At 42.0% G+C, this 20,852-nt stretch overlaps 1 protein-coding gene and 1 pseudogene across 1 annotated transcript; both read left to right on the top strand.

Annotated features, from left to right (window-relative positions):
- The first annotated feature begins 5,036 nt into the window (after positions 1-5,036).
- Positions 5,037-8,597, top strand: LOC142821030 (uncharacterized; annotated as a pseudogene).
- Positions 8,598-8,626: 29 nt separating this feature from the next.
- Positions 8,627-12,006, top strand: LOC149521305 (lysine-specific demethylase 5B-B-like). Its single transcript, XM_089773898.1, has 8 exons — positions 8,627-8,638; positions 8,848-8,913; positions 9,302-9,390; positions 10,305-10,408; positions 10,458-10,516; positions 10,619-10,727; positions 11,135-11,205; positions 11,893-12,006. The coding sequence occupies exons 1-8, from the start codon at positions 8,627-8,629 to the stop codon at positions 12,004-12,006; spliced, it is 624 nt and encodes a 207-aa protein (XP_089630024.1).
- The last annotated feature ends 8,846 nt before the right edge of the window (positions 12,007-20,852 follow it).

Raw genomic sequence — 20,852 nt, 5'->3', positions numbered from 1 at the left:
TTATGATTTTGAATGCATGCAAGAGACTGGATTGCACATATCCAGTTATATTTTTGCTTTGTCCCTAACCCCGGAAAAATCCTGGGAATTTAAGGGCAACGAGTGTCTACCATTATCAGGACCTTTGTCGTAAAAAAGTTCCGCGACTATACATTCATAGCACACAATTCCAGCGGTTACGATGCATACTTCGTTATGAGAGTTACTGAAGGAAAAGATGGGATTAGAACTGATCATTCAGGGTAGTAAATTGATGCGAGTAGAAGTTAGGGCCTTGGAGATTGGTTTTACAGATTTTTTAAACTTCTTGCCCATGAAGTTTAGCAAGCTCCCGTAGGCTATGGGGTTTGAAGGGTCCAAAGGGTATTTCCCACTTTTTTTAACACTTTAGAAAATCAGAATTAAGTAGGACCTACGCCCAGTGTGGTGTAGACAGTATGATGCCTGGGGAGAAAACAGTTTCTCAACTGGTATTGGATCCAGAAAGATGAGACTTTTGACTTGCAGAAAGAGATCAAGTAATACTGTCAAAAGGATGTTAAAATTTTGAGACAGGCTTGTATGGTATACCGAGAAGAGATTATGAAAATGACAGATGGGGGAGATAGAGAAAGGCCCTGGTAAATTCACTGAGATAAAACTGTATATTGATCCTTTCCAATACATCACGCTGGCCTCTGTCTGTATGGCGATGTACAGGTTTATGTTTTTGGAGCCTAGCACAATAGCCCTTCTCCCTCCAGACAATTACCACAGGCAGAAAAAGAGATATTTGAGTCTGTCTATTCAGTGGCTGATGTATCTGTCTCAAAGAAAATACACAGATATGGCATGCTTTACAGGGTAGGGAACTACATGTAGGCCCCTACTTTTTAGACGGTTATGCCGATGTTGACAGAGTGCGCACAGCCTTTGAGTTTAACGGGTGTTTTTTCCACAGCTTTATCACCTGTTATTGTGAAAAAAACCCAGAGCCCTATGACGGGGACAACTTTTGGGTTTCTATACTATAAGACTCAGCTCAAGACTGACTATCTGAAAAGACAGGGTTTTGTAGTGAGGACTCTCTGGGAGCATGAGTGGGAGGTAATGCAAGAAAGACAGATCTTGCAAATTTTTTAAACCATGCTCAGTTGCCTCAGCCTCTCATACCTAGGGATGCTCTTTTTGGGGAGAGGACAAATGCTATCACCCTTTATTACAAACCTAATCCCAGGGAAGAAATCCACTATTATGATTTTACCGGTCTGTATGCTTTTGTAAACAAAACCAAAGAATATCCTATTGGACACCCCGACAGTTTGACAACTTTGGACCCCTCGCAAATTGTTTTGGAATCACGAAAGTTAGTGTACCCACCACAAGGCCTCTTTTTCCTATTGTTACCCCTCAGAGTGGGTGGCAAGCTTATGTTTCACTTGTGCTGAGCCTGTGTGGAAACAGAGCGGCAGGAAACATGCACCCACACTGACAAGGAGAGAGCCATCCTGGGGACATGGTGCACGGTGGAATTGAATGTGGCCATAGCGAAGGGGTACACTGTCTAAAATCTATGAAATCTAGCATTTTAATGACAAATCTGACAAACTCTTCAGAGTACATAAAATTACACCCATCAGAAACAAGAGGCTTCAGGGTATCCCAGCTGGTGCACAGATGCAGAAAAACAAAACAAATATAAATGATTTCTACCACAAAGGCGGCATGCGATTACGCCAACATGAGATCAGGTTGAACCCCGCTAAGTGCCAAATCGCGAAACTGTTTTTAAATTCTCTGTGGGGTAAATTCAGTCAAAGAACCAATCTAGCCAATATCAGCATCATGAGAGACCCGGATGAACTCTTTCAGTACCTGTTCTCTCCTAACTACAAGGTTTCATCCTGTGAGTTTATCGATGATGAAACAGGGTGCGTGTCTTGGAAACGCACAAAAGACCACTATTTGGTCTCTGGTAATATGAACATTTTCATCACCTGTTTCACCACCCGCTTACGCCCACTTAGAACTATAACACCTTCTAGACAGGTTGCAAGAGCTGTGTCTGTACCACAACACTGACTCGGTGATATTTGTGAAAAGGGAGGGTGAATGGAATCCCCCTCTGGAGGATTGTTTAGGGGACCTCACAAGCGAGATCCCACCAGATCAACATCACCGAGTTGTAGGAATAAGAGAGGTGTCAGGTTCTGAGCATGGGGCAGAAATTTACCAGCTGGAGGCATCAATCTTCTTTTTTTAAGCTGCAGAAGAGGGGCGAAATTTGAAAAATTGGGGGGGTGGGGGGTGGTAGCCTTGGTTAAGCCCGAGCGGGGGGGGGGACACTGCCAGACCCTGTGTGCAGACAAAACCCCCGTTTACGGAGGGGGAGAGGTGGGAACAGTCACCCAGTGGGACAAGCCACCTGATGTCCTTGTAAATATCAGTTTTCCAGGGGTGCAAAGTCTTTTTTTTCTTTATTTTTCCTGGACGCTGCCTGTCAGCCCCTGAGCAGGGGGCGGGCGCCTGGGCTTGAGTTCTTAAAGGCACAGGCCTCCCAATTCCTAGACGGTCAATGCTTAGACACCACCGTTCCTCTGTATGTGTACAAGTGTGAAATATTCTACATACAGTTCCTGTCTCAAACTCTGCCTCTCACTTTTTTAGTATTTAATAGTTTTCTCTTCATTTCTCTGTCTATCAGAAGTCACTGCATCTCCTTTCTCTTGTGTACTATGCTGATGTGCTAAAGTCCCTCCCATCCACACCCTCTCCTGTACTGCAATCCCCTGACCCATGGCAGAGCCAGCACCTGTCCCCCAAACTCCCCCTAGCAAGCACCTCTCATGCACCCAAACTCCGTCCCAGATCCCGATCACCAAACATGGGCAAGTATCGGAGGGGTAGCCGTGTTAGTCTGAATCTGAAGAATCGTTGAGGAGTCCTGTGGCACTATCTTCAGTTCGTCTATAAGGTGCCACAGGACTCCTCGCCAACATGGCCAAGTGAAATTTTAGTGATTCCTCCCGTTGTCAATGGGGACATGGGTCAGAGAGCTCAGAGCAGGGGGCTCCAACATTTTGAAAGTGCAATCCAATATGTACCTTATATAGACACCCTTTTCCCACTTCCTTCCTACCCCTTCTCCAAGTCCCAGATCCTGCACCCTCTATCCTCCCTCTCTTGCCCATCCTCAGTCTCTTTCATCAGCCTGGGACAGACGGTTGGGTGCCCATGCTCTGGTCTTTGCTTAAGGGATCTGGAGCGTGAGCAGGGCTCTGAGCAGCTCTTGGAGCATGCATTTACTGTGGTGTTCTAGGTGCAGGCTTTGGGAGGGTATTTGGATGCATGGGTGCTCAAAGCGATGATAAGGGCTTGGATACAGGACTGGGTTCATGCCAGGGGTAGGAGTTAGTGATGTATGCTCCATTTTGTCACTGCTGGTGACTCCTAGCTGGTGGTGGAGTGTGCCTAAGGCAGGCTCACCCATGCCCTTGCCCTGTAACACTCCCTAAAGCTGCAAGAAAACTCCATCCCTGGTCCTGTGTTGAAAGGATACAGAATGGTATATGTTGAACCCTGACATCAGCACCCCTCTTTTTCCTCCCCTGCCGTTCTAGGTAATATCACTCAAAAAACATTAGATCATCATTGATGGAAGACATCCTTTTTTGGTTACACATCAATTCTGGAGAATTGTGCATGGTCCTTAACTTATGTCTGTTGTCAGTGGCTTGACAATCAGGCCATGTTAATATTGTTTGACCTTGCTTATATGTATGCAATATTCATCTCATATTTTCTAATTGAACTGACTTATATGGATTGATTTTCCCATTTTCAAATTCACTAACTATTTCCTGTTTTGAACAATTCTCAGGGAAGTGTTTTGAGGAGAAAATAAAAAATGTTTTGGCATACATAACAAGTAACACATATCCGGAAGGAAGGAATAAGGCTGGACGATTTAACCTTTGAAGATTTAGGAGTAGATTCTCTTTGGAAGGCAAGGAATCCTTTTTTAATCGAAGAATCACATTACAATAGATGATACTTGATGTACAGGATTGTACTGCATTCCCAACACTGGTATTATTTGGAATGTTTACCTAACCTTCACTGTTACTGTGATTGTCAGCATTACCTTCACTCACAGTTCATTTAAAAATTAGATTGCTATCTATGCATACCAGGAAAATAATGGTCAGTTACCTTATAAACTAGTTATAATTATAATTTTTTGAAAATTGAAATGATCACTGTTCATGTCTTATGAATATTCTCCTTTGGTATGAAAAGCAACAACAACAGTCACTATCTGCTCATTGAGAAATTATTTCTAATTTACAAAACAGAAATAAATAATCATAACCGTATACTGAAAGTCCCTTGTACTCACACAAGTACGAATTATACAGTGTATAGATTTCTTTGTTGTGTGTGTGTCTTGTAATAATTTTCAATACCAATGATAATAACAGTTTGTATTGGAAATGCAACACTTGATTTCAGCATTTTCTCTACATCTTTAGCAGAGTAGCCACGTTCACTACTGTGCCTTGGCTGGGGAGGGTTGGGGGAAAACTGGAAATGGGTGGCTGGCCCGTGTAAAGAAATCACATGTCTCACAGAATACAGCCTGTGATTAATTGGCGCATCATCAGGGGGAACCTCTATTCAAAACCACATCTACAGCCTAAGTGAGGGGTGGGGCAGGAATAGCTACACCATCTTGATCATGTTAATCTACGGAAGACATGACATACCCTACCCAAGGAGACCGCATGCTGTAGGAGATCTGGCTCAGTCCTATAGTCCTTGTGCCATTGTGACACAGGGACTACATGTTCACGGTACTAGGGCTGTTTCTAGGGCTCTGTTTTCAACTCATTTGGGTTGAAAATGAGTACAGTAGCTGTGGGTCATGCATAATGCCAAGGAGCAAACAGGAAATGGGATACAGGGGAAGATGCTTAAAAGAGATGTAACACTGGTTGTTGCAGCAGGCAATCACCTTACTGATCCTATGTGATCCATGTTCTATATTCAACAGATGGGACATTGTACCATTCAGCCAAAGGAAGAAAGGTTAAAGTTGTGCATACCATGACAGAAGCACGGCCACTTTTTGAACATCATCATGAGAGTTTAATGGGTGGACATGAAGGAATATTCAAAACTCGGAATATAATGACTTCAAAATACTATTGGCCAGGGATGACGAGAGACATTGTCGATTGGGTAGGTAAAGAAATGACAGTAATTAAGGAAGAAAGACATTGACTTTTGAAATACTATTTCATGATTTATTAAATTAAGAAAATATATATTCGCCGTGGAAAGGTGAACTCTGTTCCCTTGAAGTACTAATGATCTAAGGAAAAAGTAATGTGATCGTGTTCTTCAATCCAAACTAGGTTGCGCGATGTCCGACTTGCCAGAAACAGGGAAAGAAATTACATGTGGATAACACCATGAGAAGCATAAAGGTTCGTTTTTTGTAATCACACACAGTATTTATCAATTGTGTCAAAGCTAGGTCAGTAATTCACTGTGTCCCACATTTAAGCCATGTTGCCATAAAGTTCACAGCCTCCTTTGCCAGTGACATCATTAGCCATCATTTGAGATGAGGAGAAGCAACCCTCCATTGCACAGTGTGTGTTGTTTCCCAGTGTCAGTAAATAATAATGAAGGGTAGGGATGAGGCCGGGTAATCCCTACAGTCCGAGATCCATTCAATACACAGTAATAATAGTAGCTACGGTTGCTATATTTCCTTCCTTACTTAGTAATACCTTTTAAAAATAGCTGTCTTCATTCCAGTAATGTTGAAACCACAGTACGTTCTGTATTTTTCCAAAAAATTATATCTATAATTGATACCTTTGTGTGCTAACACTGAATTCAGACTCTTATTTTTAATCCTGATTTATAGGCTCTTCGTGTCTGGGAATTATTGGGAATGGATTTAATGGGACCATTACCCAAAACAAAGAATGGCTACCGGTATATAATGACAGTCATAGATTGTTTCAAAATTTCTGTTTGCGTTTCCACTTCAAAGTAAGTCAGCACTTGAGGTGGCCGAGAAAATGTACGTCATGATGTGTATGCGTGGATTCCCACAGCGCATACTGACCGATCGTGGTCCCGAATTCTGTAATAAGGTAATAATTATTTAAAATTCTCACCATAAAAATGTTAAGTTTTTTACAAATAATTTTTAAAATGTATTCAACCTAGAGAATAGGTATCTTCCACCTGTCAGTGAACATTGTTTTCTGGGCACTTCTGATTTCTGTCAAAAGAAAGGTACAGTGATCTCGACCACTGATCCAGAACAATCTACATCCTTTTTTTAATAATCTTAAGTTGGTCACTGTGACAGGTGGCCTAAAACTTTTCAATGTTGTCTTCCGATCGGACAATGGAAAAAATTATGATGTTTCCAATAGTAGTATTAAAAGAACGAATATTAAAATTAAACATTATACATAACACTTAGGGGAAATAGGCCTAGTGACAGTCCTTAGGACAATTCTATATGTAAGTTCATGATCTATTTTCTTTTCTTCCAGTTTAATATGTTTCTATGCAAAAAATTAGACATAGAATGTAGCTTCTCCACCCCGTACCATCCACAAACCAATGGCTTGGTTGAAAATGCTAATAAAAAAATCAGAACGTAAGTGAATGGGTCACAATATCACAGCAATAATGGCAAGTGTAATCTGCTGTGTCTAATCTGCTAACTAATGAATTTTCACGCTAATACATGTTGATTGGAAATATATATTCATTATTCATTGATCAAGTTTGATTAGTTATTAGTTTCAGTCTACAATAAACGTGTGCTTTCAAAAACACAAAATCTCAAAGATCATTTCTTGCAGAGCATTACAGAAGATGGTTGATGAAAATGGTACAAATTGGGATGCAATAGTTCATCCAATTTTGTTTTCAATGCGAACAAAACACAAGCACAAAACTTACCCCCTTTCGACTAATGTTTGCAGAAGACCCTAGACATCCAGAAGAAGTCTCAGAAAATTACATGGTAAGTGTATGTTATCACCTGCAGCTTACAAGTACATATTTCAGTATGAATACAGGGAACAAATATAACTCCTTCTCTATGCTTTTTCTAAGATCCCAGATTTAAATACACTCACTGAAGAATTCCTCCAAAAGTATGACATAGAAAAGACATTGCGAAATGAGGCTGACATTGAAATGGCTTTAGGGAACATCTCAAAAGCCCAAGAAAGGCAACAGAGACATTATTCCAAAAGGCACAGCTCAAAATACGGTGACGTAAAATTTGATGTTGGGAGCTCTGTCCTATTACTGAATGCTAGGAAGAGAACAAGAAAAGGCGGAGTACTAGAACCGACATATCGTGGACCATACAAAATTACTAGTATTGAGGGTAAGACAGTAAAATTAGAAACCATGTCAGGAAAAATGTTAGCAACCAAGTACAGCATTGCACATTTAAAGCCATTTAAAGAGCCAGCACAATTTCCTCCCAATAGTACAACAGAGGAAAGAATAGTAACTGAAATGACAGTGGGTAACAAGGGGACCACAAATCCCTGTGAAAAAGATTCGAAAATTGGATGGGCCTGAATCACACAATTATCAGGTTCAACCATTGAACTTTATAAAAAAGACTTCAACAGAAGAAGAGGAGATAGTGGAGGATCTTATGGCAAATGATAAAATGCAGGAGGAATATGATTTCTGTCACATGATGGAGGATGTGCGGGAAATTTCAAATTGTATGGCTCTTCTTTTCATTGCCTGAAACCAAGAAGCTGGATATGTGATGAGGTAATCTTAATTCACACTACAAGTGTATGGAAAGATAAATGTGTAATGTAATATTATTTACAATGTTCCCTTTCTGTCATCATGTGTTGTAGGTTATTGATGCGTATTTCAGCTGTCTAGTCGATAAATCGGGGGGAAAGGTAGGTCACGTAATGTGATGCTACATAACTGTCTGAATTGTATCACTTCCTTAACACCAACGGGAATGTAAGACATACTATGGCTTTCACAATATTTTTGAAATAATCTACAACTGCCATTGCAAAATTTCAAATGATGTAAATGAAAAAAACCAGGTATTGAAATGCATTTTGAGAATAATATACGACATGCAATACTTGATCTATTGATATTTACAGTTGTTTGTCTATAATTATGTTGTACATTATTTACAGAATAATCTGTGACCTAATGAATAATGTCTTATATTACGTATGACAATATAGGTTTTTTACTAATCCTTTTTTTCCCCATGAATGTCGTACATACCCTTTTTGATAACAGTACGGATCCCTTGTATGGATGTGTATATTACACTCATTACCTATTTTATGTTTTCCCTTCTAAACAGGATAGTGAAGAAAAAACTCTAGAAGCTAGACACCACATTTACTTGGTGTCTAAGGATCCCTAAGTAATACTAATTATCGATCACAGAAATAATCTGATAAGTAATCTTAGGTTCTTTATATGCATTAATGAGTGAATAATGCATTAAGATCTTGGTTGTCTGTCAACAGGTAGAAGCCATCTCAGCAGTTGTTGCCACACAGATTCTGTAAGGCAGATTCTGTTAGGCAGACAACGAGACATGAAATCGAAGGTAAAGATTTACAATATTTCTTACATCGCATGAACAGAGCACATTCGTAATGAAGACACTAACCTAAATGTTAAATGACAATGCTATTTTTGATGGGTAGTGCATAAATTAATGGTAATCAGGATACTAAAATAAGACAGTATAATCCTCGTGTCATTGTTGGCTTATTTTTCAATTTTAATTTTGAACCTAATTTAAAAAAATTACAGAGCAGATTTCTTCATCATGAGATACTGTTACTTCCTTACAATGCACCAAATCACTGGGTTTTGGCAGTAAGATGATTTCTATTTCACTTCTGTAATAAGTGGAATGAAAGTGGTATTAGGTGATAACACAGCTGAGTGACAGTGGTCTTATGTCCTCAGCTATGGATGTTATGCAAGTTCATTTATGGAAATGAAAGTGGAATGAGAGTGTTGCTATTCTGAGAGCACCGTTTCTTAATCAAAACAAGCTAATGTGAAATGGGATCAAAACGTCAACAGACGTGAGAAAGTTTTATTACTAAGTGAGAGATCACTGAATTCAGAATATGATATTTGACTGTGTGTTAGTGATTCCAAAGGATAAAATGTGAATATTTGGTTGTGTAAGCCAGTAATAAACCTCAAGAATTATCACATTATCAACCAAACTTGTACATGTTGTCTACACTTACAGATAGCACTGATGGGTACACAAGAACTGTTAATAATCGATCCATTGGGTGAAGGGCTGAGCTATGAAAGAAAACTTCTTAGAAACTGGAGGTGAATGCTAAGATCTATGTGTTCACAGTGATCCTACACTGTTGGGCTACGTCTACACTGGCCCCTTTTCCGAAAGGGGCATGCTAATTTTCAACTTCAGAATAGGGAAATCCGCGGGGGATTTAAATATCCCCCACGGGATTTAAATAAAGATGTCCGCCGCTTTTTTCCGGCTTGGGGAAAAGCCGGAAAAAAGCGTCTAGACTGGCCTGATCCTCCGGAATAAAGCCCTATTCCGGAGGATCTCTTATTCCTACTTCAAAGTAGGAATAAGAGATCCTCCGGAATAGGGCTTTATTCCGGAGGATCGGGCCAGTCTAGACGCTTTTTTCCGGCTTTTCCCCAAGCCGGAAAAAAGCGGCGGACATCTTTATTTAAATCCCGCGGGGGATATTTAAATCCCGCGCGGATTTCCCTATTCCGAAGTTTAAAATTAGCATGCCCCTTTCGGAAAAGGGGCCAGTGTAGACGTAGCCTTGGTGTTTAAATAGTTTAGTTATGTATCAATAGTGAGAGTAATATATTCCTGTTTGCAGCAAAGAATCTCGTAAAGAGCATGTTCTCGTACTGAATGTGCTTACTGATGTCATAGCAGTGAACTTATGTTATTTGAATCTAGATTAATTCATATCATTTGTACACGAGGCATTTGAATGATGCATAGATCAGTAGGTGTTATCCATATGGGGCACAGCAAAGCAGGTGATACATTCTGTAGTAGTGACAGATATCTGATATCAAAAGTGTTTATGTATGTGTACATAAGTATGTTTGTATTAAATGAGAAATACGTCATAAATATCAATAATTAGAGATAGCTTACAAAGATTTTACTCAATGTACAGAAAAAAGAAAAATACTGAAGAAAAAAGATGTTATGAGGAGTGACATAATTGCTTCCACTAATATTTCAGAAACTTCATCCAAGTAGAAAAGAGACTATCATCATCAAATTGGAAGAGTCAAATTATAAATCATAAGAGACAAATTGATGGGCACAACTGCGGACCACTCAAAGGTTAGTAACAAAACATTGTCTGTATTGTTTCCTATTTTTGTGTCATTAGCAGAGGTGGTAGTAAATGAAAAAGAATACTGGTTGAACTGCAAAGGCATCCTTGCCAAAGTGTGTGAGCTGTGCTCTGGGACTTCATAATTGCTGTTGCCGTCACAGCATACTCTAATCGATGTTAATTATGACATGTTTTCTAAACAGAAGTCTTGTTAGTTTGCAGAAACGTATTTGAAGCAGAAAAACATCAGTTCTGTGGACATATCAGAGGAGGCAAATAATAAGTTTAGAAGAGACATAGCAATTCTTCTAATGAAGGAGTCCGGTAATTATTTAATCACATGCCCTATGGACTCATTAAGCACATGACAAGGTAATAGGAAGTGTTTAAATAGGTGGTGTAAAACAGTCAACCTAATACCCCTAAAGAGGTTGAGATCACAGGTTTGAGTAGGTAATGCTGACCATGCAACAATAATATCAGTAAATACCAAACACCTTAGATTTTGCGAATTGTTACTATTGTTAGAAAAGTGAAAGAAATAAACCGGTTTACTTTATATCCAGATGTAGTGGAGTTACAGTTTATAAACAGAATATAAAAAACAAATTAAATAAATAAAAACACATGACTACTTTAAGATTTTTACAGTAACCAATAATGCTGTAGTAGCATGTAGAGTGCTGTTCATAAAATATTTTGCATCTAATTGCTATGTATTTATTTTGCAGAAAGCACAGAAGAATTCTGCATATATTGCAATAGGATCAGCTGTGAAAAGAAAAGTGAGGAATGCACTATGGTAAGAGAATACAGATGTGTATATATCACATGCTCTAATCTTTTTAATATTATCGAATTTGATACAAACCCTAGAACACTACACGTTTCCATCATGGTCGTAGTACAGAGGTGAGCAAACTGCAGTACATAGGACACATATGGAATGCGGAAACATTCTGCCTTGACCTAGAGATCACGGTCATGTAATAGCCTCGAACTCTGACCGCCCTCCCCTGCCTCATCTGCTCACCTTGCCAAAAGCGTTCTAGGAGTTCTAGGCATAGGGACTGCATTGCACAGCATAACGGCTTGTTACAGCCATGAAGCACTGCTGCCAGTCCTGCGGCTCAGAGGACAGAGAGCAGGATGGTTGAACAAGGTTTGGAGGTAACACTGGACAGACGGGAAGCAGACCAGAGGTGGTTGGATGGGAGGGAGTTCTGAGTTTTGTAGTCAGGCGTCTGATTTCAGAGTGGGCTGAATTGGGGCGGGAAACATATTTTATAAGGAGTCAAAGATTTGAGGACGTCACTGAATAAAGTTTGGAATCCATGATGTGACTCTCATAAAAATTTTTTATCAAACAGCACTGATAGGAACATCTTAGGAACAGATTACATGAGGAAGGAATGCCATGATTGCGTAGAAAGTATGTGTTACATTATAAGTTGTGAGAGTTATTTTTCTTGTCTGTCACTTATCAAAGCTCCAGTGTGATTCCTGCAAGAGGTGGGCACATATTCTGTGCATTCCGGAAGGAATCAATCAAGAAATGATAAATGATGAGAAGACAGAGTACAAGTGCCAAAAATATTCATAGTGCAGTTCTACTTCATAATGACAAGATATGTAAATAGATTATGATACTATGAAATAATAATTTTTTAAAGTATGAATTATATTTATCAGAATTTGCGCTATTGTGTATATAATGCAAATTAACAGGAAATACGGAAGCATCCCCAAGTCCGTTAGCAAGAAGGTAGCAAATTGAGAGATTTTTCGACCAAAAAAACACAGTTCCTCTGAATTTGCAACTAGCCAGCAACCCATGGACCAGGAGCAAAAGGCCCCCGCCCAAGGCAAAACACCAGCATCCCCTGAGTCCATTAGCAAGGAGGTAGCAAATTGAGAGATTTTTCGACCAAAAAACACAGTTCCTCTGAATTTGCAACCAGCCAGCAAAGGTAGCAAGTCCCGAGCAGTTGTACCGAATGTCATGTATGCATGACAGAAACTGCGACGGTCAAAAACGGAGAGTTGCACTTTTTTGCCTATACACTGGCATTAGAAGGAAGGGAGGAGAATGAAAGTTCTCGCTCCAGAAAAAGGAAAGAGGTATTGGTATTGTTATTTTAGTTCCAATAGGAGGTTGGGTATACTAGAAAATGTTCAAATGTAAGCAGTCTGTTAAGAAGGCTCTCAGAGAGGAGACTGAGAAATTAACATTTGTAAAAGATCTTACCCCTTTTGAGCAAATCTTGCAAAAATTTGGACATAGCCCTTGGTCTGATCAAGTTTTAGCTGAGGTCCATACAATTTCAGATCTAGAAGACAAATTGGCTAACTATTTCTGGATATATAAACCCTCAACTCTAATGAAAAAAGAAGCAGCCACAGTCTGGGTTCTATGGAAAACCTGTAATGAGGTATTCCTTCAATTGGCTGAATGTAAAAATAAAAAAGAGAAACTGCACCAAGATTTACAAGCCTCTGCTGCAGAAGCAGAGAAATGGAAATGTACGACCATCAGTGCCCAAACCCAGTTAGATGCACTTAAGGATGGGTACAGAGAATTAAAGCAACACTCAAATCTTAGAGGAGCATGCAAAAGAGAAGGAGAAAACTGAAAAAGAAAATCAGGCATTACAGGGAATGGTTGAAAAGTTAACTTTAGAACAGTGGAAAGCCCCTGTTGACCAGAACCTCTGTAAATCACTCATTAAACAACGAACAAAAATTGGGCTTTGCAAATAGACAAATTGCAGCAGTGACTTCAGGAGAAGGGACATTTGAGACCCCAGAAGGGGCAGATTTTTGGGACCCCTCTGCAGATTGGGGAGGGGATATTCAGGTAGATACCTCCCCCCAGAGCCAAAACGCCATTGCAACAGTCACAAAGAGAACAGTCACCACCACGACAGAGGGTGGTGGGACTGAAACAGTAACATCAGTGCCTGTCTCTGCCTCCGATCTCCAGGCCATGGCAAAGTGGCTGGGGATTTTAAAACGGGAAACTTTTTCCAAATGGAGTGTACATGCCCTTTTACTAGGAGAAAGGGAGGATTTAAACTCACAAGAACTACACCGCCTAATGAGCATTTGTGCAGCCCCAGATATGCGGGGACTTAGACAGGTTTAGGCTTGGGGGGGGGGGCGGATTACCAGCTAATGGATGTTCTGACAAAATTTGCAGAACTGATGGGCAGGCGTAATTTCCTGGCCCAAGCCATTGCAATCTCACAGGAAACGGATGAGGACCCCAAAATATTTTTAACCCGATGGGGTCTCATGCAGATGATGGCTGGCTTAGTTACCCGTGATAGTGCCACCAAACTGGACCTGGTGCCATTCAGTGTAGACTCCTTAAGAGAATGAGCTGCCTCCTTACAACCATTTTATGCAATGAGACTGGGAGTGTGGCAACCCGGCCAGCCTGCCACATTACGAGAACTGAGGGACCTGGTCCGGCAAATAGTTACATATTCCGGTCCTGCGCCTGTCATAAAAAAGAAAGTGGCATATGTTGCAGCCTTAGAGCCATTAGTTACTTATTCTAATGAAAGTGGCAATAAAGGCATAACTGGGGCACGGGGAGCACACACTCGAGGAAGGTCTCGGGGTAGAGGATATCATGGAGGAAAACAGAGGGATAATTTGTACCCGGAGCCCCAGACCTTTAAAACAGACACCCCAACTCTGGGCAAGGAAGAGTTAACTGAAAGACGCTCGCTGCCTGGCCTGGAAGGTGTTAATTCAGCATGGGGCAAATAGAGAAAGGTGGAATGGGGCACCCACACGGGACTTATTGGCAGAAGCTTTTAAGCTTCAGATGCTTTCTAAGGAGGGGAGAGAGGGGAGAGTAGCGAGCATACTAACGGCGACTGCTCCTCCCCCTCCTCCTGCAGTCACAGACCCGCTCCTGTTCCCAGGAGATACAGTATAGGGAGATCCTCTGGATATTGAACCTTCTCCGTCTGTAGGAGCACCACACTGTTCCTAGCAGACACATATCTAACGGGTCTCAATTCTGCCTTCTTCCTGTTCTACTCCTCATAGCACTCCACCAGCTCTATGCATCTAGAGCAGAGAGAATACATATGCACCAGCAGCAGACAATTTTCTACACTCTGTTAGTGGCATCCCCCGACCCCTCCCACAGTCTGGCACCTAAGGCGGCTGCCTCAGTTCGCCTCATGGTAAGGCCAGCCTCTGAGGGTGGGATGTGTTTATAAATGCCATGACAGAACTAAACGTCCCATCTTCCATCATGGGCAGTACAGACAGAGATCTTTTGGAATGCCTAAAGGCCTTAGCTGTGACACTGGGAAGGATCGAGAAACACCGAGATCTTTTTTGCCTTCTAAAAAACAAAAATTGGCAAAAAACTATCTGAATGGCTCAGTGTGTGAAGTTTGTCATGTTCTAAAAATAATTTTTGAATTTAAACACACACACACACACACACACACACACACACACACACACACACACACACACACACACACACACACAAAATGTCATGATCATGAGCAGCCTGGGGACTAAGGGGTTAACTATACCTAACTCAGGTAGAGTTAGCCAATAGGAACGTAGGTAGGAATCTCAAACAAGGACAAAAGAAATTTTGGGTTTCCCACCTTTGTCCTGAGAGTTTCCTCCAGCTTCTGAGGGAGACAGACATATCTGTCCCCAAGAAACAATTCTTCACTTTCTGCAAGTAGGGTAAAATGTAGATAAATCCATTTTATTGTTTTATGGTTTGGGTATGGGATCTGCTGTCTGTGCATTTTTTAAAAAATGTTTTGGCTTTCCTTTGTAGCTAAGTTCTAGGCCCATGGAGTTTCTCCATGAGTATATTATTTTGTTACTTTTCCATCTAATCCTTATCCTTGCAATAGGAATAGAGTGGTGATAATAAAAGTTCTCTTTTTATTAACCTGGTATTGGTTAATGGTTGTGTCCTGGTTTGTACTTTAGGGATGAGATTTTCCAAGTATTCTCTCCCTTGATTTTCTTTATTAATATTTGGGTGATGGCAGTGGAGATTTTATTCCCAAAATCTAGGTTAAGATTTTTTTGGGGAGGGTGGGGGGAGTTTTATACCAAAGCCTGGTACTTTTGGTGGCCTTCGCTTCTGCATTTATTGTGCCAGAATGGGGAAGGAGCCCACTTTTGAATTTTCGTCACACTGTGCATTAGGAAGCACGTTGTGTGCAATCTTATGGAACCAAACTCAAAAGTTATCGGACTGGTTGTTCACATTGTCAATTGGATTCTTGCCTGAGCCCTTAATCAGTCAATTTCAGTCACTGCTTGAGAAGTAAATTCTGAATACCGTCAGCTAACGAACATTGTTGGGCAAGTCTCGTTTTGTCGTCTTTTGCAAACACAGTGCTCTATTTGATTCATCCCCCTAAAACGACTGTTGAAGAATTTGGTTTGAGAGTCACTCTCAGCATCTTACTCAGCTATTTGAAAATGGAAATAGTCGATTTCAAGGAAATAGTCATCTGGGTGGAAAAAAATCATCAAGCTGAATTCTGATTTGGAATGCTTTGCTTGACAATGTGCAATTGGCAAAACTGCACAAATGGGCTGAAAAGAAATTGGAGCATGAAGATAATTTGATTCTGCAACCTTGGAAAGAGCTTCCTGTCACATACAACACTATGCAGAATGTCAGCTTGGCCACATTTTCGCTGTTTGGTTCCACCTGAGAGAGAGAGAGAGAGAGAGAGAGCAGGCTCACTCACTTGAATCACAAAGGTAATTTGCGCTCAAGATTGACAGAAGACACCCTGAATATTCGCATGAAGCTGAAAGTTGACCAGTTATGATAAACTTCAAAGAAATGTGTGAAAAAAATGCAGTAGACATGACTGAGTCCTACCATGGCCCTACCATGAGGTGAACTGAGGCAGCCGTCTCAGGTGACAGACTGTGGAGGGATGCCACTAGGACCCAGAGTGTAGAAAATTGTGTCTGATTGTGCATATGTATTCTCTCTGCTCTAGATGCACAGAGATGGTGGAGTGCTGTGCTGGAGGAACAAGAGCACAAGAGACCTTTCAAAATTTTGGCCCAAGCAAGAGGCATGGGGGCTGGCTTTCATTTATGCTTGTATTAATCAAGTCAATTAATAATATTAAGTAGCATATTTTCAGTCATGCAAGTGGGCATTCTTATAGGGCTCTTTGTTGACCACTTGCTCTGAATTTTGATGTACAGGCAGTCCCCAGGTTACATGGATCCGACTTACATCGGATCCCTACTTACAAACGGGGTGAGGCAACCCCGCACTAGCTGCTTCCCCCCAGCAGACCAGGGAGACGTGGAGCGGCTTTTCTCAGCAGACACCTCAGTTTGAGAATAAAGGACTGAGGGAAGTGAGGTGCGGGAGAATAAAACTGAGCTCTGGAGAAATGTTTGGCTAGAGTCTCCCCTACAATATGTACTAGTTCCGACTTACATACAAATTCAACTTAAGAACAAACCTACAGTCCCTATCTTGTACGTAACCCGGGGACTGCCTGTAGTTTGTCTCTGGTTTGAAAAGGCTGCCAACCCCTGGATAAGAGTATTTTATTCCAAACATTTGTCCTACTCTAGCCAGCTTTAACTTCACTCCCCAACTTGTTTCTCTAACGACCCTTGCTTTGCTCAGCTGTCAGAGAGTTTGATCTTGGAGTAACAAAATGATCCTGTATTAGATCTAGTGACAATACCCTGAATGAACTCTACTGCATTCAGTTAAACCTTACAGTGAATACCTTTGAGGAGACATTGCATTAGAAACACAAATGTTTAATGCTGTTGTGAGAATGTATGGCACTTCACCACGAAAACAAGATTAATGCAATCTGTGGAAGGTATGAGGAATTTCCAAGGTTTTTTGGAACCATACATGGAAAGTGGATTTCCTGAGGAAGTGTCCAGAGATGAAGGAAATGCAAGTTCTCCCCCATGAAGCCAATCTTTGTAATAGATGGTCTGGGGAGATGGCCCTTCTGTATACTACCTGCTTGCTTCTAAAAAAAATGCCAAAATCAAAGACCCCTGATCCTTACAATAAGATGGATTGAATTTATCATGTGTGCTTGTTTGGGTTGAAGCTCTGATTAGCTAGTAATCACAAGGGCTTCCCAAGGCTGAAAGACATGCAACTAGAGCCAGTGCTAAAGCTGGGATGAACTTTGATGAACATATTAACATGCAGGTAGACTCTTAAGTTTCATTTTTTCCTTTTTTTACTTGAATAAAGCAGGTTTGCCTACACAACTTTGTGGCATAATGTACTGGGAGCAATCTCTCTTATCAATCTCTGAAAAGAAAGCACAGAGGCCTGTTTAGGCAGACTATTTGTGCAGGGAAACACAAAGTAAAGGCAGAAAAAAAAAAGTCAAAAGGAAGAAAGTCTCAGGCTTCACCACTGGGGTGCCCTGAGGTTTCCTGATCCTTCAGCGATAACCATTTGGCTGCGTGTGTATGCTCCTCAGTGTGTTGTGTTTGCTTGTGCAAAAAGCCAACATAACAGACTCTGAAACAGCCCCCGAAGACCACAGAATCAGATAAGGATTGAAGGAACCGGACAGGGTTATTGTCAAACAAAGCACAACAATAGGTGTCAGACTCTGCTGAACCACTATGCATTTGTACCCCGACAGACACAACGCATACACATGGAATCTGCCACTGACCCCTAAGTCAAAGACAACTTTGGGGGTATGGGGTACAAAGAAGTTACATATCACTGACTTATCAGGTTGCCACCATTGATGTTCCAAATCCACCTATTAGACTGAACCCCCATGGTACAAGATATCTATCATGGGCTCAGTTTAGACCCTATCCTGAATCTGGGTCAGTATGTTCCTGTTATCTGTGAGGTGTGTGTTGGTACCAAGATCTTGTTACTACCCTTCTGGAACATGCTCACAGCTGATGCCTAGTACCTCTTAGGTCTGAGTGTTTCTGCAATGTCAGCCCTATTCTCGCCTACTTCTGTGAGCAGGGCCTGCCTCTTGCTCATAGCTTCTCTTTGCTTTATATTAGCAAACAGAAGGCCTCTTACACCAGGCCTGTGATACATGGTCTTGTGAGCTGCCTCCAAACTCTTCCCTCCTGCAACTTGCACCCTCCTCTCTCCGGAGGCTACAAGCCAGGTCATACAGACAAAGGCTGGGAACCAAAGAGCAGGTGCCTTTACAGGATCATTGAAGGGAAATAGAGACAGCTGCTCTATTCCTTGACTGAACATTACATTTTTCCCTAGCAGAAATGGAACTTTTAAAGAGTGCTTATCCTCCTAAAAATCTGAGCTTTGTTTTCATCCTCTTTCTTGTTCACTGTGGATCCCTATACCATGACCAGGGCAGCTCTACCTGCAGAAATTGTTTTGCCTTAGTTTTATGCAAGACTTTCAACGACTTGCATTTGCAGACCAGCAGAGTATTCCTAAAAATGCTTTAAACAGCTAGTGCAGAAATGACAGGGACTCTTCACAAAGTTTGCATGTTTCAGAAAAACCCTTACAATCGTTGGGTTGCAAAGAGAAATATTCCGACAGACATACTTTCAAGAAACAAAGCACCCCCAGCAATGTGTAGATCTGGATTTTGTTTAGAAGGGAAGCTTGATAGAGACTTGGATGATAAAGCTTTTAAAAGCATTACAGTGGCCACAGCAGCTGCAGAATTGCTGCAGCTGCATGTAATGGAACAAAATGTGTTGCACCTGAGGCTGACAAGCTCCCTCTGGCATTGCTACAGCCTCCCTCACTTCAGCATTGGCTGACTGCTAATAAAGCCAGTTTGCCTGGCAGCTAGAAGTGCAGCAGTAAGAGCTCTGCTTGCAGGACTTTCCCTGTCCAATCACCTACATCAGCTCTTTCCCAAGCAGATCATTTCCCCTGACAATACCCCATTGCTACAGTTCAGTGTCCATTCCTATTCATCTCATGGCGCTAAGAAGTGCAGCTACACGAAGCTGCTGCCTCTCCGGCACCCAACAGCCCCAGCCACATGCTTGCAAAGATTCCTCTTAGAACTGCCTGCAAACTCTTCCCCCCTGCAACAAGTGTCCTACAGGCACTGAGCAGACACACACAGCTACTGCAGTTGCCAGTATGTGTCTAGGAGCTAGTGCAAGATTCCAGCTCCCTCTCCCCATCTCCTGCTGCTAGCTCAAGGGCAGCAGAAAAACAGACTCTCAGTTGACCCTCTCCCCATTTAGCTACAGAAACTTTTTCAAGAGCTCTCTAATCTTGCAGCATTCCCTGCCTCAATACCCTATTCCTCTGCAACCCTTTTCTTTCCTGCAATTTCCTGAGCACAGCTGCAGGACTCACCTTTATAGCCCTGCCCCTGCCAGTCCCAGGTGCAGCCTATCAAAGGGGCAGATAACAGCCGGAAGGAAGCCTACCGCAAGCCCCTTAGAGCAGAGTGTTAGCTCAGTATGCAGCTAGTCTGGTGACCCTGGGTTTGTTATTAGCTTTAAGGTTTGAGGCAGGTTTACCCCATTTCCTTCTCCCACATAGAGACTATTGCTGACAAGGGAGAGGGGGGTAATTGGAGAGGGTATTTGGCAGTGTTGGAGGAGTGCATGTGTTCTGGGAAAGGATTTGGGGGGGTATTGAAGGGGAGTGTGCTGCAAGGGAGCATTGAGGGTGCAGGAGTGTTTATGTACTGGGAATGTTGGGGGAGGTGTACTGGAAGGTGTTCGGTGCTGGAGGAGTGTTTCTGTATTGGGGTGGTGTACTGGAAGAGGGAGTTGAGGTGCTGGAGGGAGTACCTGCAGCCTTCTCTTCCAGGTGTTAGAGGTAGTGTTGCTCCTTGTCACAGTAGCAGGGTGCAGACCCAGGAAACAGCTTGCTAATCAGCCTCTCTCGGTAGCCTACTACTCTTCTCCCCTGGCCCCTTCTGCCTCTAGGGCTGTGGCTGCCCCTTTGTCACCAAAGTATGGGGGGAGTCACTGGGCTCTGCACCCTATCCGGAGTCAGAGATGACTCTCAGCCAACAGGGCAAACAGAAGGTTTATTAGTTGATAGGGACATCGTGTAGAACAGATTTATCTGCACAGAAATCCAGACCAGTCAGTACCATCCGTCTTGGGGAGAGGGGGACACAGGGCCAGGGCACTAGTCCTCCCCCTGCCTCCCGAGCCAATGGACTCAGACTCCCCCGCCTCTCATTCTAGCCAGGCTTCTCTCCAGCCTTTGTCCAGCTTCCAGGGCAAAAGTGTTATCTGGTCGCACCAGGCTCTGGTTACAAAGGGTGTGGCCCATTGTGTAGGCTAGGGCTATTCAACGTGTGGCCTGTTTGTTTGCGGCCCACGGTGTCGTGTGGGTTTACGCGGGGCCCAACTCATGGGAGCCAATTTAATGGTCTTCTGTTGAGATGCATTTTAGTAGTTAAATTCCTGGACTGTCATTGCTCATTAAAAGTG

This window comes from Pelodiscus sinensis, chromosome 29 (genome assembly GCF_052426305.1).
Source record: "Pelodiscus sinensis isolate ZL-2025 chromosome 29, ASM5242630v1, whole genome shotgun sequence".
Classification (NCBI taxonomy): domain Eukaryota; kingdom Metazoa; phylum Chordata; order Testudines; family Trionychidae; genus Pelodiscus; species Pelodiscus sinensis.
Note: the sequence above shows the minus strand (reverse complement) of the source record. Positions and strands in the feature narration are given on the sequence as shown.

Bases quoted from the DNA above. Each gene is read 5' to 3' on its own strand.
- LOC149521305 (XM_089773898.1), top strand. The intron at 8,914-9,301 runs GTAAGATGATTT...CTACACTTACAG, and splicing joins CAAATCACTGGGTTTTGGCA to ATAGCACTGATGGGTACACA. The intron at 10,517-10,618 runs GTGTGTGAGCTG...AAGTCTTGTTAG, and splicing joins GCAAAGGCATCCTTGCCAAA to TTTGCAGAAACGTATTTGAA.